The sequence below is a fragment of the Glycine soja genome, chromosome 16 (genome assembly GCF_004193775.1).
Source record: "Glycine soja cultivar W05 chromosome 16, ASM419377v2, whole genome shotgun sequence".
Lineage (NCBI taxonomy): Eukaryota > Viridiplantae > Streptophyta > Magnoliopsida > Fabales > Fabaceae > Glycine > Glycine soja.
The window spans coordinates 852,418-877,117 of record NC_041017.1 but is presented as its reverse complement, the minus strand read 5'-3'; the positions used below and the strand labels follow the sequence as shown (position 1 = coordinate 877,117).

The 24,700-nt window shown below is 33.2% G+C and overlaps 5 protein-coding genes across 5 annotated transcripts; 2 read left to right on the top strand and 3 right to left on the bottom strand.

Moving 5' to 3' along the window:
* Positions 1–116: 116 nt before the first annotated feature.
* On the top strand, positions 117–3,009 carry LOC114390341 (exocyst complex component EXO70A1-like). Its single transcript, XM_028351047.1, has one exon. The coding sequence runs from the start codon at positions 253–255 to the stop codon at positions 2,254–2,256; it is 2,004 nt and encodes a 667-aa protein (XP_028206848.1). The 5' UTR covers positions 117–252; the 3' UTR covers positions 2,257–3,009.
* Positions 3,010–6,102: 3,093 nt separating this feature from the next.
* Positions 6,103–9,694, bottom strand: LOC114390819 (transmembrane protein 87A-like). Its single transcript, XM_028351709.1, has 5 exons — positions 9,312–9,694; positions 7,913–8,831; positions 7,105–7,200; positions 6,701–6,837; positions 6,103–6,553 (listed from the first exon to the last, which is right to left on the bottom strand). Exons 1-5 carry the CDS (start codon positions 9,506–9,508, stop codon positions 6,379–6,381), a joined length of 1,524 nt encoding a protein of 507 aa, XP_028207510.1. The 5' UTR covers positions 9,509–9,694; the 3' UTR covers positions 6,103–6,378.
* Positions 9,695–10,495: 801 nt separating this feature from the next.
* On the top strand, positions 10,496–11,444 carry LOC114391046 (F-box protein At1g61340-like). Its single transcript, XM_028352048.1, has 3 exons — positions 10,496–10,552; positions 10,897–10,971; positions 11,059–11,444. Exons 1-3 carry the CDS (start codon positions 10,496–10,498, stop codon positions 11,326–11,328), a joined length of 402 nt encoding a protein of 133 aa, XP_028207849.1. The 3' UTR covers positions 11,329–11,444.
* An 887-nt stretch (positions 11,445–12,331) lies between these two features.
* LOC114389297 (sm-like protein LSM1B) lies at positions 12,332–15,848 on the bottom strand. Its single transcript, XM_028349939.1, has 5 exons — positions 15,440–15,848; positions 13,960–14,028; positions 13,763–13,878; positions 13,611–13,673; positions 12,332–12,637 (listed from the first exon to the last, which is right to left on the bottom strand). Exons 1-5 carry the CDS (start codon positions 15,498–15,500, stop codon positions 12,560–12,562), a joined length of 387 nt encoding a protein of 128 aa, XP_028205740.1. The 5' UTR covers positions 15,501–15,848; the 3' UTR covers positions 12,332–12,559.
* A 2,111-nt stretch (positions 15,849–17,959) lies between these two features.
* Positions 17,960–20,368, bottom strand: LOC114389241. The gene is made up of 6 exons (XM_028349871.1): positions 20,322–20,368; positions 20,107–20,197; positions 18,945–19,462; positions 18,514–18,679; positions 18,362–18,424; positions 17,960–18,268 (listed from the first exon to the last, which is right to left on the bottom strand). Exons 1-5 carry the CDS (start codon positions 20,325–20,327, stop codon positions 18,405–18,407), a joined length of 801 nt encoding a protein of 266 aa, XP_028205672.1. The 5' UTR covers positions 20,328–20,368; the 3' UTR covers positions 17,960–18,268; positions 18,362–18,404.
* Positions 20,369–24,700: the final 4,332 nt, after the last annotated feature.

Below are 24,700 nucleotides of genomic sequence, written 5' to 3'. Positions count from 1 at the left end.
TAAACTTTTTTTTTTTTTTTACCTACCTACAACCCCCTTCCCTTCGGGGAAATTAAGGATATAAAAAAGAAATCATTATGAGCATCTTATCTATCCGAAAAAGAAAAACGCGATAATACACAGAGATAGATATATAGAAAATTTGAAAGCATGTATAAAAGGTTAATTTTTTTTTTTAAAAGGAGAACACCAAAATTGGCTGACCGGAATGTACTGTGAAGATTGGAACGACGGGCATTTTAAAAAAATGATATGTCCCACTCCCACAGGGCAGAAGACAAGTATTTTTTTGCACATACGCAACGCAATTTTACCCAACAAAACTCTCTCTCTTTCTCTCACTTTCTAATAATGGAGAGCCTCCCGCTTGAGACGGCGGAGAAGATCATCCTGCGCTGGGACTCCACCGCGTCGGAGGATGCCCGCGACAAGATGATATTCTCCGGCGGCGTGGACCGCGATGAGGCCGATCTCTACCTCCAAGCCGTGGACGAAATCCAACGGTCCCTCTCCTCCGTCTCCGTCTCCTCCTCCGACAAAGTCAACTCCGCCATCCAGATTGCCATGGCCCGCTTAGAAGACGAGTTCCGCAACATCCTCATCTCCCACACCATCCCCTTCGACCCTTCCACCTCCGAAGACGATCCCTCCCAAACCCTCCCAGACCTTCTTCCTTCCTCCACCTCTTCCCCAAAACACCCTCTCACCAACCTCGAACAAGATTCAACAGAAACTGAGCCAGAAACTACTAACACCACCACCACCACCACTCCTCTCCTCCGTTTCAACAGTGACGGCGCTGCTTCCTCTGTTCACTCTTCTGTTTCCTCCGTCAACTCCGTTAACAGCAGCAGTTACCGTTCCACCAGCAGCATCCGCGAGATCGATCTGATCCCCTCCGACGCCGTCTACGACCTCCGCTGCATCGCCGAGCGCATGCTCTCCTCCGGCTACCTCCGCGAGTGCATCCAGGTCTACGGCAGCGTTCGAAAATCCTCCGTCGACGCGAGCTTCCGCAAGCTCCACATCGAAAAGCTCAGCATCGGAGACGTTCAGCGCCTCGAGTGGGAGCAGCTCGAGAACAAAATCAGACGCTGGATAAAAGCCGCCAAGGTCTGCGTCAGAACTCTCTTCGCGAGCGAGAAGAAGCTCTGCGAGCAAATCTTCGACGGCGTCGGAACTTCCATCGACGACGCTTGCTTCATGGAGACGGTGAAAGGTCCCGCGATTCAGCTCTTCAACTTCGCCGAGGCGATTAGCATAAGCCGTAGGTCGCCGGAGAAGCTGTTCAAGATTCTCGATTTGCATGACGCCTTGACGGATTTGATGCCGGATATCGACGTCGTGTTTGATTCGAAGTCGTCGGAGTCGATTAGGGTTCAGGCGGCGGAGATTTTGTCGCGGTTGGGTGAGGCTGCGAGGGGGATTTTGTCCGAATTCGAAAACGCTGTGCTGAAGGAACCTTCTAGGGTTCCTGTTCCTGGTGGAACGATTCACCCTTTGACTCGGTATGTGATGAATTACATAAGTTTGATCTCTGATTACAAGGTTACTTTGAATGAGCTTATAGTGTCGAAGCCCTCCACGGGGTCTAGGTATTCGGGAGATGTTGGGATACCAGATATGGATTTGAGTGAGTATGAGGAGAAGACACCTTTGGATGTTCACTTGATTTGGATTATTGTGATTTTGCAATTCAACTTGGATGGGAAGAGTAAGCACTACAGGGATGCTTCTCTGGCTCACCTTTTTATCATGAACAATGTGCACTACATTGTTCAGAAGGTGAGAGGGAGTTCCGAGTTGAGGGAGATGATTGGGGATGACTACTTGAAGAAGCTCACCGGGAAGTTCCGGCAGGCTGCCACGAGATACCAGAGGGAGACGTGGGTGAAGGTGTTGTATTATTTGAGGGACGAGGGGTTGCATGCCAGTGGGGGGTTTTCATCCGGGGTGTCCAAGAGTGCTCTCAGGGATAGGTTTAAGACTTTCAATTCCATGTTTGAGGAGGTTCACAGGACGCAGGCGGTTTGGTTGATACCGGATTCACAGCTCAGGGAGGAGCTGAGGATATCTATATCGGAGAAGCTCATTCCCGCGTATAGGTCGTTTCTTGGGAGGTTCAGGAGCTACATTGAGAGTGGGAGGCATCCGGAGAATTACATCAAGTACTCTGTGGAGGACCTGGAGTATGCTGTTTTGGACTTCTTCGAAGGGATTCCTGTTTCCCAGCACTTGAGAAGGAGATCTGAATGATGGATTCAATGGGACTAGTGGAGTCAAGTCAAATGGAGTTTTGCAACTTTAGAAGCTAGGACATATTCTTTTAATTTTTTCACTGGAGCGTTCGGGTAATTGAGATTGCTCAAGCTCTAGGGTGGGTGCTCCAACAATGATCCAGGATTCTCAGGAGAAGAAAGATTAAGATTTCCCTTATCTGGTGTTGAAGATTGGTGTGGCTTATGAAAAGCCAAAGTAGCTACCTCACCCTGAATGCTGCTCTGCCTGTAAGCACTTTATTTGATTTCTCAACACATTCTAGATTTTTGTTTCATTTGTTTATATTGGAATTTGTTGTGTGTGTGTGTTTTTTTTAATTTATTTTCTCTTACGGTCGAAAAAGGGCTGTTTCTTTTGTAGCTTCAAATGACTCTTATACAATGTGATAGTTTTGGCACTAAATAGATGCATTGTCAAATTGAAATCTCAGTCTTAGATAGCTTTCGCCTTTGGGCACACGTAGCTTCTGTTTTTTTTTTTTTCTTTCTTATATCCAAGAGATTCATAAGGAAAACAGAAGAATATCAAATGAATGCGCACGCACTCACCTCAACATGGGAATTGCTGATATGTTGTGACTTTGGTGAAAGACCAAGTGGCAAGTATTATGTACACATTATAAGTGCGAACGTGCGATCTGATTCGAACTACTTTCGATTCTGGGACACACTTTATTTTTTGTAATTGGATAATCATTGCTGGCTAATGGTGAATTTTCCTTCTAGCTTTCATGGTCCAATTAGTTACTACTAACTTACTGATTACAAGTGTTACAGTTTTATTGAAAGGTTGTGTGAGGCACTGAGGCTTCTCATTCTGAAAGAAGGCCAAGTTTCTATACTTGAATGCTAACCTTGTAAGCATATTCTTATCACTTTTAACGGAAAAAAGGCCAGAATTTCTTTTCATATTTGTGTTGTTGTTACGCATGCCAGTTTTGACTTGTCCCATCCAAGCAGCTTCCGAGTCCCTTCCTCACTAGAAAACTAGATTACTAGTTACTAGAAGAGCTTGGTAGTTCTTCAGGGGATATGAGTTTTGGTAAAGATAAGAATAATTGGTGTAATGAGTAGAAAGGGACACTTGTCAGAAATTCAGAATGGAGCAACAAAAACAATATAGAGCACCTAACTTTTTGTATTTCAATGGCGGCAATGACCTTGGAGAGGGTTGGTTTCTTCCTCGACGGCTGGGACTGCCACATAAAGAGGTGGACAACAACAATATTTACACGCCACTTTAATCACATCATTTTTTTTTACCTCACTTAGCAGTAAGAGTGAGTTAGTTTTTACAGTACACAGATAAGAATCAATAAACATTATTTTATTGGGAGATGGAACTTAAATGAATCTTAATATTTTAAGAGATTAGTTTTTAATTATCCTTCAAGGATATCTTGGTTAAAAAAAAAGAATTTTATTGAAAATTTGAAATCATGATGGGGTATTTTAGTAACATTAAATTGTTACATTTTCTTATAAGAGACTTTAGGATACTAATTAGCATTCTCCAATGAGTAAAGAGTAAAACAAATGGTGTGTAATTTATAGGTAAACATCTCTGAGTTCGGTGCTTTAGAGACTACAATGCTAAATGCCAATGGATCCAACTGATAAAAGTTAAGATCAGGATTTTGATCCTTTAGCAAAAGTATTGTTAGCCACCATTTTTGCTTCTGCGTAGATAATCTCCTTATGTTCAATTCAACATCATGAACAAGAAACAATTTCAGACCCTGCCAACGAAGCTAGATCAAATCGCTATTTTTGATTCCATATTTGCGTAGATAAGGTTATGCGTGAATGGAAACGAAAGCAATTGCTCATATATATATATATATATATATGAGTGTTCAATTTGGGTCGGGTTTGATTAAATTTAAGATCTAATTTAATCAAATTGATCAGTTTGGTTCGGTTCAATTTTCATAATTTTTTTAAACTTAATTCAATCAATTCATGAATGATTTGTTTCCATTTGAACTGACGAGTTATCCATTTAAATATAATTTTTTTGGTAGAATTACTATTCTATATCATGATTAATCCAAATATTCAATATAACTAGCACAGTGTTATCAAATATTTAAAAGTAATAAAATTGATTGATTTAATACAAATTAAAACAAAATATCCTTCAACGAAGTTTATTATAATCATATAAATTATAATTATTTTCTACAAACTAATTTTTCATACAACTAGATTTGTTACAAATAGATTTACTGAAACAAATGAATAAAATATAATTCATTATTATTATAAACATAATAGAAAAAATAAATATGAAAAAAGTGAAACAAGTAACAATGTACCTAAAAGTAATGCTTAAGAAGTTTCAGCCTTAATAGTCTCAATACTTTGAGTCTCAATTTCAGTAATTTTAAAGTCAAATTAAGCAATTCTATAAATTTTTATTGGTTTTGACCGATGAGATTTTGATTGGATCTATAAATATAAACTCCTGACTCAACCTATACATTAATATAGTTTTAATCAATTTGATTTTGATCCAAATACACAAATGATAAAATCTAAATTGTTTGAATTAATTTAAGTTAATTCAAGTTCAGGTCACCAGTACACCCCTAATTATATAGTTCTACTATAGACCGTTTTATTTTCATTTATGGAAATGATTGTAGTAATAAATGATTTTACATAGTTTGTTAATTACGTGAAAAAGGTGAAGCACTACGTGTGGTACAAATGAAATGCTTCGCAAAGGACACCACACATTCAAATTTTATAAAGTAGAATTTTCTGTAATAAAAGCTCACAATCAATTAAACGTATAAATATTTCATAGCAATTTTATTGTCCCAAGGTTAAGGAAATTATAATAGCAGGGTTAACGAGTTCACAACCAAATAGGAGCGCGTTTAAGTAAGGAACAATAAGAAATCTTAAGAACACTTATTTGTATTGAATTAATTTACAAATAAAAGTTCGCTGAAATCTTTTTAAAAAAGTAATATTTTCTCAAGAATATGCACATCTTCTTTACCAAAAAGAAAAGGACTTCGAGAGACTATTGTTTTACACTGCTTCCTCCTTATAGGCCAATAATTGAATTGTTCTAGTCCTAAAAAAGTAAAATCTTCTATATATATAAATAACTATTTTAAATGAAAATACTTTTAAGAATTTTTTCAACAAAATAAGAACTTTTAACAAAAACTTTATCTTTCAATTTATCCTTTTCATCTTATTTCTATATTGAACTTCATTTTAAAAATTATCAATAATTAAAAATATTATGACACTATAATTATTTATAAAAAAATATAATTTAAATATTAAAAAAATTTAATTATTTATTTTAATTTTAATTCATTCAAAAATATTTTATTTATTATAAATTTTAGTTATATAAAATAAATATTTAATTGTATGCTTTATAGATTAAAATATTTAATAATAATATGAAAATAAAAGTCTGGATTCATTGTAAAAGTTGCAAATTTTCAATTCAGTTTTTTTATTGGTAAGAATAAAAAATAAATATAAAAAAATTATAATAACTAACATTTTGTTAAACCAATAAGTTAAACTCTCTAAATAGTTTTTAATTGATAAATGATTTTTATTGACCAGTATCAACTCAACTCTATCCTTAAAAGTTAAAGTGCAACAATGTCCACTCCTTTAAACTTGTTCAAAAAATAAACATAAAAATCCATGGAGTCAAAGCATCATTCATCAATACTGAATAGTAAAATACTAATATGTGCTATACAGCTGGAAACTTAAAAATGAAAAAGTTCTTTTAAGTGTCCCCACATGTATGCATGCATGCACATGCATAATACACATAACATGGCATAATCGAAGAAAAGTTCTTTGTATTAGTAAACAGACACTAAATTATGTGTAAAAAAAAGTGACTAAATTATATTCTTGTGCACTGGCATCACAGGAATACACAGAATTCTATCAAGTAATCCAATCTCGTAAGGAACTATTTGGTGACAAAGTATCAAGTGAGAGTAAAGACTAATGAAGGAAATAAAAGAATAAAGGGAAAATAGTCATGGAGCTAATTTTCAGGAGGGATACAATGGAAGCATAGAATCAGAGCTACATCCTAAGTTTATTATTCTCTCTTGTCTTCTTCTAAATCATCATTTGAATTCCCGTTACTGCTTTGCACTGGTCTAGCATCTGGCACACTTCGAACATCTTTTGAAGAAATAGGTGATGGTTTTATGAGTGTTAAAGTAGTCTCATCCCTATCAAACTCATCACTGCCATCATCACGGTAGGCATATCTGTCAAGAACAGAAACAACAGTGAGATACAAATGATGTATATGGAAAGAGAGCATAGAAGAAAAAGCTAACTTTGCTTTTGCAGGCATTAAAGAATAAAGATTGATAATGGAAGAACTTAGAGAGAGAGAGAGACGGAATTTTTACCGTGTTGCACTTTGAGATGGTGCCCAAAGAATGCAGATAACACACAGGAGAGAGTAAGACAGAACTTGCCAAAAGGCTGGAATGATCCACGCGTTCTGCCACTGCTCGTTGTATACATCATTTGATTTGAAATAAAGCTGAAAGAGAAAGTAGAAAAATAAGCACTTGAAATATGTAAAATTGAGTGATGTATTAAATTAATAAACATGCAAATAACATCTATTCTGTAACACATTTCCTGCTCTATTCTTGATCAAAACTTTTAAAACTCATTTTAATTTGTTTATAGCATCTGAATCCCCTGATTGCGTAGACAAAATGACCTTGATCCAACTATATGATAATTAGGCCCAGATAACATGCAAAGCAATTGAAATATGTTTATGCCTGTGATTGTGAATTACCTCATAACATATCCAGCCCACTGATACAAGCACAGCTGCAGCCAAAGCATTAGTGAACTTCCTGTAAATATCCAATTTTATCATCATCCTTCTGGTCTGTTACATTACATAAGAACAGAAGGGTCAATTTTTGGATAGTCATAATAAAAGACATGACAGTGAATTATCAGTCGTAACATTACATTGTGCAGAATCATAGCAAAAGTCTAAGACAATCAGCCTAATTTGTACACAAAAGCTATATAGCAAAATATAATTCATAAAATAAGATCATCAGGGTTTTACACATCAAGTTTGGAAGGAAGGAATATCCCGTTATTTTACTGTTGAAAGAACACGATAAATTGGCTTGTTATTTTCCTCCAGAAATACGTAACAAAACCATGGATTATTAAACAAAAAATATCCAAACTGATGACATACCATGGGAGAGTTGTGTAATGACCTCTCCATGCTCCTTGATTACTTCAAGCACATAACTAAAATATAGCTTATCTGCCTTTCTATCCTGATTTATTAGTTACAAAGGTAGCAGTAAATTTTTTATGGCAGTCTCTCTTACTGGATAACTATATCACAAATACTGCCATGCTGTTCATATTTCTATAAAATTCAGAAAACAAACCAAAATAATACTCCTCCTGCCAACCGCTATCATAAAATGCTTTAAATAAAAACTAACAAAGGAAAACTGTTTATGTCTCATTTACGAGAAAAAAACTAATTTTATATGAGACAGAAGAAAGGCTCACGTGATTTTCATGGAATAAACAATACTGTGACAAGTACAACCATAACAGATGAATACCTGAAGCTTAGTTAAAGTTGCAGAGAGTGAAGTGAAAATCCAAAGAATGAAGAACACATCCAATACTGCAGCAGGAAGAACCAAGAACAGTTTTGCCTTTCCAGAAAGATCACTTACTGCACCAACATTTTCTACCAATTCAAGAACTTCAGATGCAATAAAGAAGGTTCCTCCAAGCATAACCACCTTTGACGTGAGCCCACCAAGGGTAGGTCTCACAACACCATAGCCCATTGAAACCAATAAAATGACCAAACGTGCGAATGTCCGCTTAACAGTACCAAAGGTGACTGCCCATATGGTTGTCCCAGTTGGCCTGATTCCAGTCTCACTGAATTCAGCATAGTCAAAGTACCACAGAGCCATCTCAAACATGCCTAGGGTTATCACTGCGGTAATGCAGTTCTGCAGGGGAAATACTTCCTTCCAAAATCTAGCATATTGAGAGAACCAAAAGATCCCAAGCAGTACATACGCAAAAGACATGAATTGGTAGAAAACTTTCATAGGCGCCATTCTACCAGGTAGATAACCAGAGGGATTTTTCCATACAGTTTTCCCTTCAACAACCAATTCTTTAAGCCTCGTATCGCAATGGATGAAATACAAGTTATACATCCCAGTTTTTGTGATTTGTATAGATTTCAACGGCAGCACTGCTACTTCATCGTCCATTTCAAAAGAGACACCAAAAACTTGAGGCCAATCAGGATTCTCCACAGAAGGGCGGTAAATGACCTGTCCTTCAGCACACACACCAAGTTTCGCTAGATCACCAGTGCAGCAGACAGCCCTTTGACCCCCATAGGCCGAACCACCAATTGTCTCTCTATCTTCAACTTCAAAAACAACAGCTTGAATCGGCCACGAGCTAAAGTTAGACAACTCCTTGTTTCTCCGAAATGTAATCCTTTCAAACCTGATTTTCACATTACAAAAAACAGAACCAAAACATCAGCATAACTACCAACACAGTTCCAAACAAAACCAGTGGTAATTATAATCCTTCAGGATTCACAGCCACAAGAAAAACGGTTTTCAACTTCTCACCAAACTTGTGGAAATCCTATGAGTATCCTAACAACTTCACTTTTCAAATCTGACAAGTAAAATTGTACATTCTACTCACGCATTGAAGTGAATTAAGGACATCTACTACAACAATTAAAAATTGCAACTTTTTACCAAGAACCTCACACCCACTACACTGAAAGCTGAATGCAGAAATTCGACAAACCTCCTAAACGTGTCAGTAACATTTTTCACACAAACAGACATGAAACAATTCTGAATCTAGCGAGGTCACACAATGAAATGCAATGAACAATGAAGAGAAAGCTTAAAGGGGAGTGCTTTAAGAAAACCCAGATACGAAATTGAAGGGTGAAGTGAAAATAACCGTATGTAAGAGTCGGGATTTGGCGGCGGATAAGCGTCGGTGAGGTTGGGGGCAGAAGCGTAAATTCCTTCGCTGCCTCCATGGACGACAAAGGCGTTACCTTTGGCGGCGAATTTCTCCCCTCTGTAGTCGTGAACAGAAGCTTCGGCGCAGAGGGATAGCAGAAGCAGAAACGCCAGAAGCGAGACCCCACGCATTTTTCAGAGAGAGAGAGAGAAAGTAGATCTACGGAGAGACAAGAAAAAAAAAAGTGTTGAATTTGTGAAGATTGAGGTTTTTGTATACGAGAAGAATGTGTAGTGTGTCTGTATGTCCTTTGAGGTAATCAGATACAGTGTTTTTCAATCCGTTGAGTTTGAGAACGGTGGAATCCAACGTAAATTTTATGGTTAAATAAATCATTTCCATACATATTAGCATTTGATTTGTTGCTTTAGGATTACCGCATAATATACTATATAGCGTGTGTTTATGTAAGAAATACCGTAGGAAATATTATATTTCTACTGTAATTAAAATTTTGTTATAAAATTAGTCTGGCGTATTATGACACTGACACAATTTAATTTCTGTGATGTGTTTTATTTTAATTGAATGAAATTAGTGATTTTTATATTACTCACTGGATTCTCTCCGCATTTTTCTTGTTTTCTAGTTACTGATATAAATGACAGATAGAGGTGTCGGTGTCTATATATATTAATAGTACAAATAAAATAGAAAAATGGTCATTTTCGTACTGTATTTTGGGTGTTTACCGTAATTTCTCTAGCTACTGATATTATCAGTTTATCACTCCTAAAATTCAGAAGACACTAATAATAGTAAAGAGAAAAATGGTCATTTTCTTACTGTTTTTAGGTGTTGACTGTAGTTTTCTTTATGGTCATTTTGGTAGGGGAAAAAGAAAGGAAAATTTTTAAAAAATTTAAGTGGATTTTATATTTTTATTACATTATTTTAATTTATTTATTTTTCATTTCATTTTACCAATCTATGCATTGGAGCAAATTACACTCTCGAAGTGCCTGAGTTGTTTTTTCTAATTACACATAATATTGTTATTTTTTTAATTCTTATGTTTACATACTTAATGTTTGAAAATTATATTGACACTCTTATATATTACATTAACCCTCAATATTGATGCTTGAAATAAGGGATGTTGTTGTAAACATTAAACAATGAGTCCTTGGCCAAGCATTCGTGTGGGACAACAAGATCTTAGTGAACTTGATGAAGTAGGTTTAGACCTTCTTCTTCTCAGGCTTGGTGGCAACCACTCTGGCTACTAGACTACCACAATGGGAGATGAAAACTTGATCAGCATGAGCTACAAGAAGATGTCACACCATTTGAGTACAGGGAGCTAAGGGAGCTACAATGATGTGGAAGTTTCTCCTCAATTGAAGAGAACGTGCACTGGCATAATTTCTCTCAATTCTGAGAAGTCTCTCATTGAATTCCTTCTTCAGGATATTCTTGGTAATTAGAGAATTCTCTAGGTTTTGTTTGAGTGAATTTCAAGCTTAGGTTTGGACTATTGTCAAGTTTTTGTTTTTAAATGTGTTTTTCTTAATTGCAGGTTCAAGTGTTGTGTGGAGTGAACCATGAAGATTTGAAAGAGCTTTTTCATGTGTCAAAAACAATTAGAGAAGCGGTATGTATCAGTGGCACATGATTAATTGCATTATTGATGTGCTTGTAATTTGATTATTCTAATTGGTAATTATACTATCCATTGCAGACTATGATGACTAAGGAATTGCATTTTGATATTAAAACACCAAAGAAGAAAAAAATAGCTTTTCTTAATACATTTGATTTGGAGGGTGCAAAAGGATTTAAGGAAAAGCAAGCTCTAAACGGGCCGCTGAAGAAAACAAAATCAAGGTTGCATCGGAAGAAGTTGGATAACAACATCTCGCAGGCCTTGTTTGCTTTCATGGATGAAGAAGAACCACGAAAGGACAACTGCCACAGGAGGAGAAGGACAACTGAGGATAATGATTATTGATTAGAAACCAGGATGATAGATTATGGATAGAGATTACAGACATTACTTCCTTTGATTAGAGATGAATTTGATATCTACTCTAAGACATGTCAGTGGTCTATTTTCTTTCACATGTTAAATTTTCACAATTCATTTCTATAAATTCATCGTTGAAGATTGGATTTTTGTTAAATCCTTTTGTACATCTATGGTAGATAGGCAAATAGAAAAAATATTTTGTTTGGAGGACAATCTTTAGCCCTTCTACCTTGATAAATTTGAGGACATGTAGCTGATATTATTATATTTTATCCTATCAATAAAATAAAAAAAATTAACTTTTTTTCTAATATTGTCTACCTTTTTCTCAGAAATATTAAATTTGAAATTTAACATTCTCAATTTTAAATTTTCAAAAGTTCTCTTTATGTAAAAAGTAATAATATTTAGACACCCGTAAAAATATAAAACATTCAATCAACACTCCTAATTTTTCTCAATCTCTCCTTCTATATTACTTCACATAATCTATAATATCTATATTTTTCTCTTCTCATTATCTCTCAAGGTGTCATTTGGATTCCAGTGTTTAAATACTTTTTTTCTCATATAAATTAGAATAGTTTATGTTGAATGAAAGTACTTTAAGAAATTATTTTTCAACGTGATTGTTTTATATTTTCTCAATGAAAGCATTTTTTAAAATTTCTTTACCTCTTATCACTTTTCACCTATCATTTTTATCTTCATTTCTAAACTAAATTTTAATAATTTAAAAAATTAATAGTTAAAAAATAATTATTATAAATTTTAATTATAATTTAGTCTATATATTCAAAATATTTATATATAAATGAGTCTTAAAACAATTATCCTGCTAAACACTCCATTCATAGCGAAATGAAGTAATTAGAGTACTTCACGGTTATAAACATAGCATTATATAGCCCCGTTGAATATAAGGTTGCAAAAACATTGAGCTTAAAACATAACTATTTTGCACAATTTGAAGCCTATCATCCCCTAATCAGAATGTCGTTTACGAATTGAAATCATGATATATTAATTATCAACTTTTTTTAAAGCAAATGAATGATAGTATTGATTCCAGGGGCTAATATTACAAGAAAATTCAAGAATATTCAACCCTCCCATGAAAGGCAACAATAGCAGAGAAAAACAAAACAAAATATCTGAAGAACAGCCGCTGTAATATTTGCGGACGGGAAGGTGAAGGGTGAGTGAGAGTTGACTAGTCAAAGTCAAGGAATTCCATTCTTTTCCTCATAGTCCCTTTCAGATCTGAAGCCTCCCTTTCTGCTTTCTGTGCCTACAAAATCACAGTTCAATTTAAAAATAGAAAATTTCACAAGTCTACAAAAGTGAATTGTTGCTTAAATAAAAGTAAATTATATGACTACACCGGCAACTAATTCCAAATCATAGCAGAAAAGCAATGGACCAAATATGTAAGTAAATGATATAAGTTTTGTCTGGATAAATTTCCCATTAAACACACTGATAGGTGAAGAAAATAAGATAAAATGAATTAAGCTTTTCCATTAATTTATGCACAAGCCAAAATCAGTTTGATAGAGAAGCTAAATGTGTTAGTTTGTTATTCCAAAGAGTGTGTGTAAAAATTTTATGCAGTGATAGTTTTAGGATTTTAATTTTCAAATACTGGCTTTTGATTTGAAATTATTTGTTATTTAGAGAATTTATCAATTAGGGTGTCTAGTTATGTTGGGTTTGTAAATAGACCATCAAACATTGGGGACATTTTTCTGCATAATTATAATATTGAGATTTCCTTTTCTTCTTAGAGTATTTGAAACCATGTCAGAGGGGTACTCTGCCCTATAAGGGTATAATAGGGTATTATCAGTTAAACAGCAAACTATGGAGCTGTTTACTAATAATCAGAACACAGAAACATTACAATGAATACAATATGCTATCTTATCATTAAGACCAATCAAGGAATATGGCCAGGACGAGTAGCATTTATTATAGGCCCATCCAAATGAAGCCTTAGTCTGTCCACTTTTTCATGCTCATCATGTGTACTTACAAAAGGATTAATAGATATCAGAAACAAATATACACAATCAGTTTCATTCCCACACGCTTTATATATAAATGTAATGAAATTACAACAATGATGGGTGCCTTGACATTTTACCATGAATGTCCGGGTCACAACATAGCATTATTTTTACTAAAATGAGGGGAAAATACGGAGACAGAAAGTAGACACAAAGAAGATCAATTAAATAAAGAAACAATTAAGGAATATTTACCCTCTTGATTTCTGCGGTAGAAACACGTGTCATATGTTCGGGAAGTTCCTCCCTCTCCAAGTCCTAAAAGTTGAAAGACACGTGATTGTAAAACTAAGATTGAAAAGTAGAAAATATTTTTAGATGCAAAGGGAAATAATCAGTAAACTTACCAGCTCACCAATTAGAACAACATTTTCCCCACGGATCACATAGAGACCTAAAGGGATGTCACAATACAGATCACCAACAATAACTCTCTCACAAGCACCCTCAAGAACTGCATTGGCTGCATATTATTGATGGGAAATTTTAGAAACTCAACCTATAGCATGTCAAAACTTCACATAATTTAAGGAGAAGTTGGTACCAAATTGATCAAAAGAGCGAAGTGTCCCCATGAGCTTTCTACCATCTCTCAGCAATACAAGAAGTTTCTCTACAAGAAATAAATAGTGTCAGGCCACACAAATTTGCACAAAATACAAAATCAGCTTCACCTCCAATGAAAACTCAGAATGATTTACCACACCCAACTGATTTTCACTGCTTTTGAACAATATCTAGCCCAAATCCCTCAGAAAGACTTGTATGATAAATATGCAAAAAGCAAAGTAACATCAAAGCTATTCAATCACACATTATAATTTAAAAGAAACAGTAACAATATTCTTATGTGTTCACTTTTGCAGGAATGACTATAGTTTTCTGGCATTAAGAGGTATAACAACTATAGAGGACAATGATAATCATAGGTCCCATTTAATTGGCAATACCAATATTACAGTAGAATTGAGGAAGAATAACACTATGTAGAGCGGTGGATAACAATGATACACAAAATCCAACAACAACAACAACAACCACGCCTTATCCCACTAGGTGGGGTCGGCTACATGGATCAACTTCCGCCATAATGTTCTATCAAGTACCATACTTCTATCCAAACCATTGAGTTCGAGATCCTTTTTGATAACCTCTCTTATAGTCTTTTTGGGTCTTCCTTCCAAATTGAAGGAAATAAAAGGAAGTCAAACATTGGGATTTCCCTTCTTACCATACATGTTATAAAAATTATCTCTTAGGATTACATCAAATACCAAGCATGTCTATTTGTTTCCATGTTCTACGGTTTCTCATAGTTCTTAATTAAGTTACACTAGAGGCTCTAGAATATCAAGCTAATCATATTCCCTGTATCATTACCATTTTTTTCTTTTCAGTTTTCATACATCCAGCAGCTGAATATTATCATTATCACCTCACGCTCGCATTTAAGCTACTTGTCACTACTCAGTTCCCTAATGACATGTTGGAAGCATGAATTTTTTTGATTTGTCAGTCAAAATCGTGTCTCTTCCCTTCCCTCCACACCTAATAATGACTAAAACAACAGTCACGCAGGAGATATAAGGTTGACTTAGTGGTAAAGGGTGAAGGAAGGGAGGGATAGGTCGAGTGTTGGAATCCCTGCTAACAAAAACTAACAAACTAATATTTGCCTAAAAAAAAAAAAAAACAGTCAAGCACACATAACACCCCAGCCTAGAATTCCCAATGAAACTAGAATCACCAGCTTCCACAAAAATACAAAAACAAGTTGATCATTAAAAAAAAAAAAAATCTTCCCCTACATAACTTACTCGTTTCCAACCAAAAAAGTCCACAACATTTAGGCCTTAAAAGTTACCCTTTACAAAATGAAAATAAGAACCCCCTCCCCCCCCCCCCCCCCCCCCCCCACAAAAGGAAGCTATGCACTATTATCTCAAGAGTCTAATCCTTTTCTAACTACAAATTATTGAATTTCAAGTGTATAACAATATGAGAGAGAGAAAGAGAGGGCTCACTGTCAAGATAGCTGGCAAGTGAAGTAGAAAGGTAAATATCCTCAGGGCCTGCCCAAGACATTGTGCTTTTTTTTTATCGGTATCAAATGACCACAGAAAAATTCTTCACTAACCACACCAATGGCATTGACAGCGCCAATTGAAGACTTCAATGTGAAATTCCGAATTCCACAACCCTCAAGTTGCAGATCGAAATCGCGGAAAGGAAGACACCCAAGAGATCCAATCGCAGCGGAAGAGTGGAAAGGGAGTGTTTTTGAAAGGGAAAGGAGAAAGGGGAAAGGGGGAAACTTGAATGTTCGTTCTAGGGTTTGGAGATTGAGATTTGGGATAGATCCAGAAGGAGGTGCTGCTTCTGTGCCATCCGGGGTTTGGGTTTGTTCGTAGGTGTGTTCACTCAAAACAATACTACACTTATTTTATTTTAGTTGATGCATTATTATTGAAATTATAAGAGAAAAAAAAATAAAATATTACTAAAACGTAATTTAAATTGATATGATAAGATATGATCGGATTCAATGATAACTATGTTATCATTATATGTTGCTTATTGTGTCAATATGATTTCATACATAATTTAATTTATGTTATATTCTATGATTGTTTGTTTGCATCAAATATTAGATAACATTAAAGTTTATCATATTTTTATATTATTAGATTTTTATCATGTTCTTATATATATATATATATATATATATATATATATATATATATATATATATATATGAGATTATAAAACAAATTCTTAATTTTTATTCTGAATTTAATATTTGTTTTTAAGAAATATTTAATATGATATATTTAATATTTTAAAAATTTAATTGGCATGAGTATTTATATGTTTAGTATAGATAGTTATTTTTAAAATAAAAAATTATCATATATATATATATGACAGCTTGTGATTAAATAATACTATTTTTTAAAAAAATACTATATTATTGTATACATTATTTATTAACAGTTAAATATAAATTTAATTGATATGTATATTTTTATTATTGAAGAAAAAAAAGTTATGCATTGAAAATATAATTATAAATACATATATTATTTTTTTATATCTTGTCTAGTAGTCATGGTTAACTATGTCAAATGAATTTAATTCAATTGATTAGATAAAATTTGTAAATTATTATGAATTTAGACATTATCTTTGATTTAAAGGAATAAAAAAACATAATGGTTTACTATTAGATTAAATTTTTATGTTTTCTTTTTTAATCAATTTTCTTATTTATTAAAAAGTAGTATTATATATATTAATATTTTTTATAAAATGTTTAAAATAATTAAATAATAATAAGAATGATGTAAAAAATATAGCATGGAGTATTTTATTAACTTTGATGAGTTTAATGAAAATAAAATCTCGATATAAATATTTTTGACATTGTCAATCAATAAAGATTATTAATAGTATGATTTTTAAAATAATTATAAAAGTCAATAAAAATCAACAAGTTGATGATTCGAACAATATTAAATAATATTTTATGTTGGAGACTTATAGCTTAAAAACATGATTAAAACTTTGAAAGGAAATTTTTTTATTAAAAATGATCAACTACATTCATTTTTTTACGCGACTAGTGTTTAGTTTATTTTCTCAAATTTGATTTTCTTAATATTTATTTATAAGTTGATAATTCTTTTTGTCAAAATCTATTGTGCTATGAAATCTTTAAAAGGTAGGATATGTTTTTTATACGATAATAAAAATGGTACAATTTTTGTTATTATTTTAATTTTAAGAAATATTTTTAAATGTAAAAAGAAAAAATAATTATATGCAATATCATACGACGTCAATTCTTTGATATTCAAGATGTTACTTAACAAAAGTTTAACCAAAATATAAAAACTTTATATTTTAAAAACTTTATATTCCTCTCAAAAAAATTATACTAAAACTTACATATTGAGAAAAAAAATAATTAAATGATTTTATAAAGTATTTGCTTTCAATGTTGAAAAATGTGAGAGTTTCAGAATAATTGAGAAATTGTATGATGGATAATTGATAAAAAATAAAAATAAAAGAAGGCTAAAAAAATAATATCATTTCAAATTAAATTTAATCACCATCAACATTATTATTAGTATGAGTAGATGAACTCATATCTTAGTATGAGTAGATGAACTCATATCTTATGAAGATTTTAAATTTTAATTTTATGAATAAAAATATATAATTAAAATAAAGTATCTCACTTTATATTTTTATGTAATACCTCGTACTAATATTATAATGATTAAAAAAAAGTTTGACCTTAAACCTCAAAACAAGTTACCTCACATGACTTAGAGGCTAGAGTCTAGAGCGTATTTGGTTTGTTTGAATTACACTGCTCATATACACATTGAATGGGAATCCTACACTTCCAAAAGATTCAGAATCAACAAAATAAATGTGAATTCAAAGAGGCTATTAGTGATGTAACAACATCAAATCTATCTATAAAAATAAGTATTATTCATTAATTCCAACATGTTACAAGGAGAGAGCAGGTGACAAAGTGGAGTAAAAAAGGGATGAAAAGTGTGTACAGCGTACAAAATGTCTAGCTTTGTCATTGCAGATCAGAAATACATAATTCATTGTATGATTTTCCACAACATGAGTTGTTCCACGTTCGCAGACACAACCATGAAAAAATAACTGGAATCACCATTAACAAAACAGAGATGCTGCTCTGCTGTATGCACCACTCATTTCTTGGTACATATCAATGAAACTTCATTTAAAAAATTTGAGCTCCACTTCCTAGTCTCTACCCTCCATAATCATGTACATATATATCTTTGGCTTCTTGCTTGAATCTGAGGTGAAAAAAGCAAATTGTCAATTACTCAATGTATGCAAATTTAGGTGTGATGAAATTCACATACTTATACATATGAATTAATGATTACCTGAACAGCTACTAAAAGAGCTAGTAAAAATAAGAAGGAAGATTTATATCTCTAGAACAATATCTGCAAGAAAAAAAAGGATATGATTAATCATAGCAACTTAAGTCAGGGATTTTTATTTCTAACATGGTATATGTCGAAATGCAACTTACATTCAGAATCAGTCTTGACCCATTTACAGCCATCACCATTTCTCTCATCTGATTCATCCTCATTTTTCTTCCTTGTCATCTTTTTGTCCTCTATGCACTTCTTCACCAACGGTGACCGAGAAGAATTTTGGGTGCAAATTTTCTTGTGGAGCATTGTCCTCAAAACCTGTATATTTTATATATCACAATTCACATGTGAGTAAGAGCTAAAGCATAGAAACTGGAATAGCACCTAATCTAGAAATTAATCTATGGTATGAGACCACCACATGTTTATAGCTCCCGTCAATTTTTATGTGACACATAACGAAGTTTTATTAACTCTCTCAAAACTTGAAAAACTCGACTACTTGTCACATGGTGATCTCAGACCATACAATAATTTCTTCACTTAGGCAAATGAAAGATTATTAGCTAAAACAAAGGGGTACCTTCTCCATTCTTGACTCTTGAAGGGTATCTCTAAGGCTTGGTGTTGGAGCAAATCCACTTCTACAAAGAAAGATCTTCTTCAGAAGGAAAGAAATAGATTTCTTCCCCATTGCTTTCTTTCTTTTATCTGCACAAATGTCTTTGCATTTATCAATTATTACACTTAGTGTTTTCTCAATATCTTCTTCCTTATCTTCTGATTCACTGCATAGTGCATTACTGATTCTCCTATCAACCTCCAAGCTTGAAGGACAGTTAAGAAATCTGTCCAGAGGAAGCTCAGAAATCTCCTTTTCCACATTGGGTTTTCGTCTCAGAAGTTTAGTTAACTCCTTCTGTAGATTCCCAATTTCTTCAGGAGTGAAGTCTGCTATTTCCTCTGAAGAAGATGGATCCTCTTGTGTATTTTGGTCATCCAAGTCTTCTTTGATTGCAGTCTTGTTTCCAAATGTTCCAATCGCTAGTAAACCATGAGGCCAATCGCTGAATTCTTCCCTAGGCTCTTGTTTTGGATGATCTGTGCAGAAAACCAAAGGAAAACTTTTATTATAAAACTCCCAGGGAAAGGATTAATGTTACTCTACTGAAAATTTTTTAATACCCTTAGCTAAGTTTACCTCGGATCAAGTTACAACTACTAGGACGCCAACTTGTTAGCAGATAGTGGGGTTTGCTTATCAAACAAAATTTGAAATAAAAAACTGTATATATTAATCAACTTTTAGCATTTCAAAAACTACTAAAATTATTCTTCAATCTAAAAGATATAAATAATTGTTAATTATTAAATACATATACAAACCAATATAACATTTTCAAGTTCTTAATATCCCCACATACGAGACACCTTTGATATAAATAAGTTTATTTTTTTTATGTAGTCTTTTGTTTGATTGGAAACTATGAAAAAAGAAAATGAAGTTTGAGAGAGAGAAAAAGTGTTTCTCCCAAACAAATATGTAAATAGGCTGAACATATAAACACGTCTTCTCCCTGTCTTTCTCTATATGTTTCGACTTAAGTCACCCTTCCTTCAGAGAGAAGCAAGTGTGCTTTTAAGTGTATCAGACAAAGAGTGAATTCTTGCATCTTATTGGTGCTAGAAACATCATGCATTGCCACAAGGAAAAACTAATTGACTGAATAGTATTAAAGACTTACATGTAGTAGTAGTAGTAGTTGTTGTAGTATGTGCATTTGGTTTTCTGTTGTCTTGTTTTCCACCAAGTTTATTTTGCATCCAGCTGAGGAACTGCAAGTGACAAAAACATTCAGATTATATCACAGAAACATTTTTCCAACACTAAATTAAGATAACAATTCTCTCACCCTCACACTGTCACACATAATCGGTAGCCCAATGAGAAGAGACTTACCTTCATTGTGGAAGGACTAAGGCTAAAAGATAGGGGGGGATGAACGAGCTTAGAGTGCATAAGCTGAAAGTAATAGCTAGGTGTAGCAATAAATATATAATGTGAGGAGAAAAGGTAGTAATGATGGTTGGATGATACTGACAATGAGAGAGAGAGAGAAAGGTGCCAGGTGTGTCAAAGGTAATGGAGGTACTTTTTAACTAGTAACTAGTAAAGTTCCTTGTGAACAGAACTTGATAACCAATGAGGATTGAGCTTTGGGATTAGAAAATTTAATTTTAGATTTTGATGAATTTCGTGGCCTAATTGAGGGTAGCTAGCTAGATTTTTCTTTTGTATCAAGTCCCCAAACATGACTTAATTATCTTACCTATTACTTCCTTCCCAATATACGTGTCTCCATTTTTGACCAAATACTTCCCCTCATTTTGTTCATTCCATTGTTAAGTTACTATTATTTATTTTGTAGCCTAATCTCCCCTCGAAAGATGAATGTATATAGCATAAAAGACATTCTCTCTAATATATTCCCATATTATTACTTCGGAATTCGTTTAAGTTCCCTTCCTTCGTAAACAACACATGGTTACATGGTTGAGAAATTTTTGCCGGTTATTACTCTGAGTAGGATATTGCGTGTCATGGTTTTCACCATTAGATCAGAGAAATGATGATCTTCATAGGATTGGAGAGAGAGACTACACAACTTTAATAGTAGATTCATGAAGGACACCATCAAAAGATCAATTACATGCTTAAGCATATTATAATTTGATGGTGTGCCTTCACTTAATGCACAACGGATTCAGAATCACAAAATCACAATAGATTGAAAGCAAAGTTGTAGCATAAATTCAAATACTATATATGAATCTTATGGTGATCTAAAGGAAGCTAAATAAAAGAAACATACATATATCAGCAAAAGATATATGGAATTCCTAACTTAGTACAATATCACTACAATTACAAAGGTTCCTAAGTCCCACTCTAGACTAGAATATTACTAAATTTCGTATCACCAAGCTACAATTGCGCACATAGTCTTGGTCATGTCGATCTAGTTGCATGTCACAAATGTACTAGCTAGCAACCATATCACGTCTGATATTATTTTTCCCTAGATATCTTGCTAGCTATAATTTGATATTCAAAGGGCATGCATGTGTCTTGGAACTTGAAAGGCTAATCTTGTTCAAAGAGTGTGTATAAAAGGGACTATTTTTCCTTAGCAATTCACTATTGTGCTTTGTGATTAGTCGGGAAAAAAACAAAAGGAAAAAGACTATTGATGAAATTAAGTGTAGGAAGCTGTGGCACACATGGACAAATTGGTTTAATCTTAGTGCAAACGAGGCATGGGCAGCCAAGAAAAACAACTCAGAGAATCAGGAAGACCACCAACACAATTGCATGGAAATGTCTCACACTTACCAGACCAATTCCTGGATTTCACCTGCCCCAATTAACTTGTGCTAAAAATTACAAGGTTGGAAGTAATGTGCAACATCGATATGGCTCCAAAGATATGACCTGTGACATATGTGAAAAAGTGCTATAATATATTCCTTCAGACAATCACAGTATAATGACACCTTGTCCATGCTAGCTAGAAAGAACACTGGTTCCTTTTAGTTTGATATATCTATATGCGGATTTTGCTCCTGTTTTTTTTCTCATGTTTATCGCTAAAAACTTGGTTCCTCTTCTTATGCATAGTATGTTTGTTGTGAAGTTTGTCTTTCAGTATATAAAAAAAGTCTCGCATCACTTGAAAATCCAGATTAAGAATAGTTTATAATTAAATATACCATCCTACGTACCTTATCTTAAAATAATGGTTTTTTCTGATAAAAAAAAACTGTGGTTTTCTAAAAATAAAACTGTAAAAACCCATGTAAATTAACACTACTAAAAATTGAGTCTTTTACGTCGTTGATTCTAAGACGATTGTAAAGGACCACCTTAAAAAGTACAGCGATGACATTTTCAAAATTAACTCGAATACAACGACGAAGTTTCCGCCAACCCGTCGTTGATGAGGCATTCGATGACAAACTTGTAAATTTTTTATTTTGATACAAAGACAGTCTTGTCCTAATGACCGTCTTTGTATGGTTGGTGTTGACTCACCCTCCTTAGCTTTAAACCTCAAGACCATCCGTGTCCCTCGCGTCCCCTAGCTTGTCTCTTCTCATTCATTGTTTTCTCCTCGTTTCTCATTCTGTTTCTCTCATCGTTCCGCCCCCATTCCCCTCTCCTCCAGAGGAATCGCAAAAAACCCAAACCCCTCATCGCCTGAGCTCCTCTGTGGTCGTCATTGACGCCGACGTGTGTACGCAACCAACCTAGGGTTCTCGCTCTCTACCGTACGCAACCAACGCGTCATTTCTTTCTCTCTCTTTGATGTATTGTGTATTTGTAGCACTGTTGGTGACAACATGTTATATTTACAACAATTTTTATAGTGTTTTTTTTATTCTATGTTTTCCTATAAATTATCACACTCATAATTTCTTTCTTTATCTTTCCTTTATCATAAAAATTTTGTTGAGTAAACAGCATTATCCTTTGTACATATATGTTTTAACTTTTAGTTACCGGGGAAAAATCTTTTTGTTGAACTTAAACAGGAAATTTGCCAAATATTGGAGTATTAACGACAGAGTGAAAGTATACTAAACTTTTGATAAGACTGGCACTTGACAGTGTCCTCAAAACAGCACACACAACACGATTTTTATTTTATTTTATTAGAGCAGTCCATACTTAATATATATTATGATATATAATTAGTTGTGTTTAAAAGTTTTTCACAAATCTTTAACCCAAATAAAAAAGTAGTAGAAAATAGATGACTGAGTATTTTCAGGTTATTGTTTTTTACTATTAAATAAACAGAAAATCATTATTTTAAAGAAGAATAATAATAATAATGAAATCTCTATTGTATTGGGTTGGAAATTGGGAAGGACATGCACATCAATGGAACCACCTGGCATCGCGGCAACGCTATTCCCATCAGCTTCTGTCGGATCAACGCGTGTACAAAAGGGGTCAGGGTTGACTACTTATTGTACTTTCTCTTTCTCTTTCCTCGTATCATTCATTATACTATCTTGTTCTCTTTCAGTAATAATATTAATTATTATTATTACTTTGTCCCTTTTCTCAAACTAAATACTGTAGTAAACACATTAATCCTACCTTATTACAACTAACAAACAGAGTTTCCCTGCAGTTAAAATGTTCTGATATTAATAAAACACACCTTCTATTCCACTCTTAATTATTGATTAAAATTTATTAAAAATAATACAATTTTATAACTCTCGCTCTTTGTTTTTTTTTTTACAAAGACTATAAATGCCTAGCATTTGAATTCAAAATCAAATAAATTTTGCTATTTTATTTTGGTGATAAATTAATTAATTAAGAAGGTGAGATTCCCTCACCTCTTTTATTCCAGAGAAATTTATTAGGAATAGATATGATTTTTCTCATTATAGATTCAAATGATTATATATAAATTTTGGTTTTTGTCCCCCATAATTTTTTTTGGATTTAATATAGCGGAGTGTGTTATTTTGATTGTTGAAGGTTGTAGTGTCAACTTATTGTTCTCTTCAATTGGTCTTAGCACATATCTATATTTCATTAAAAAAAAGTTAATTGCGAATATTATTAGCCTATGATAATTATAAATGGCTTTAAAATGTATTAGTAATTTGTAATTTAAAGAATATTGGAAAATTAAGTTGATTTGTTGATGACAAATAAATTATTAAGAATGTACATCTATTTCATTAGTATTATTCTACTTTACATTATCGCTGTGTTATCCGTGGATGTATAATCTTACCTACACCTTACCAAATTGATACAGATTCTATGAATTTTTTTCAAAACATTTTTGTTAGAAAAAAATAATTTTCTTCCATAAATTTAAATTAGCTTTTACATAAATTAAAATAAACTTTTTAAATAAGTTAAAGAGAAAACTTCTACAAATTAATTAATTTATACATAAGTTAATTTTAGTTTATTAAACAAGTTTATTTCATTTTTTATTTTCTTTTTCTATAAATAGTTAAACGCTTATAGAAAAACTTATCTAAACAAAACCATAATAAAGTTTGCCATGTCCAAGGATGGCAGTGTTGTGAGGTACTAGTATACTACCATATTTGACTGTGGTATAATGGCAGAGGAAGTTCACGTTTACTTCGATTTAATTATTTAAATATACATATATATAATAAAATAATATTGATCAGTAGTTAAAATAAAGTAGATATGGTGAAGGGGAAAAAAATAGAAAAATCTGATTTTTTATAATCTATTTAATTAGACATTAATTTTTCAATATAAAAAGAATT

Excerpts from the sequence above, each read along its gene's own strand:
- LOC114390341 (XM_028351047.1), top strand. The coding sequence starts at position 253 with ATGTCCCACTCCCACAGGGCAGAAGACAAGTATTTTTTTGCACATACG.
- LOC114390819 (XM_028351709.1), bottom strand. The coding sequence starts at position 9,508 with ATGCGTGGGGTCTCGCTTCTGGCGTTTCTGCTTCTGCTATCCCTCTGC. Across the intron at positions 6,838-7,104 it reads TGGGCTGGATATGTTATGAG|CTTTATTTCAAATCAAATGA; the intron begins GTAATTCACAAT and ends TTTCTCTTTCAG. Across the intron at positions 6,554-6,700 it reads CCATCTCAAAGTGCAACACG|ATATGCCTACCGTGATGATG; the intron begins GTAAAAATTCCG and ends TGTTCTTGACAG.
- LOC114391046 (XM_028352048.1), top strand. The coding sequence starts at position 10,496 with ATGAGTCCTTGGCCAAGCATTCGTGTGGGACAACAAGATCTTAGTGAA. Across the intron at positions 10,553-10,896 it reads ATCTTAGTGAACTTGATGAA|GTTCAAGTGTTGTGTGGAGT; the intron begins GTAGGTTTAGAC and ends TCTTAATTGCAG. Across the intron at positions 10,972-11,058 it reads CAAAAACAATTAGAGAAGCG|ACTATGATGACTAAGGAATT; the intron begins GTATGTATCAGT and ends TATCCATTGCAG.
- LOC114389297 (XM_028349939.1), bottom strand. The coding sequence starts at position 15,500 with ATGTCTTGGGCAGGCCCTGAGGATATTTACCTTTCTACTTCACTTGCC. Across the intron at positions 14,029-15,439 it reads ACTTGCCAGCTATCTTGACA|AGAAACTTCTTGTATTGCTG; the intron begins GTGAGCCCTCTC and ends TATTTCTTGTAG. Across the intron at positions 12,638-13,610 it reads CTACCGCAGAAATCAAGAGG|GCACAGAAAGCAGAAAGGGA; the intron begins GTAAATATTCCT and ends GTGATTTTGTAG.
- LOC114389241 (XM_028349871.1), bottom strand. Across the intron at positions 19,463-20,106 it reads AACTACTACTACTACTACAT|ATCATCCAAAACAAGAGCCT; the intron begins GTAAGTCTTTAA and ends TTTTCTGCACAG. Across the intron at positions 18,425-18,513 it reads GGTCAAGACTGATTCTGAAT|ATATTGTTCTAGAGATATAA; the intron begins GTAAGTTGCATT and ends TTTTTCTTGCAG.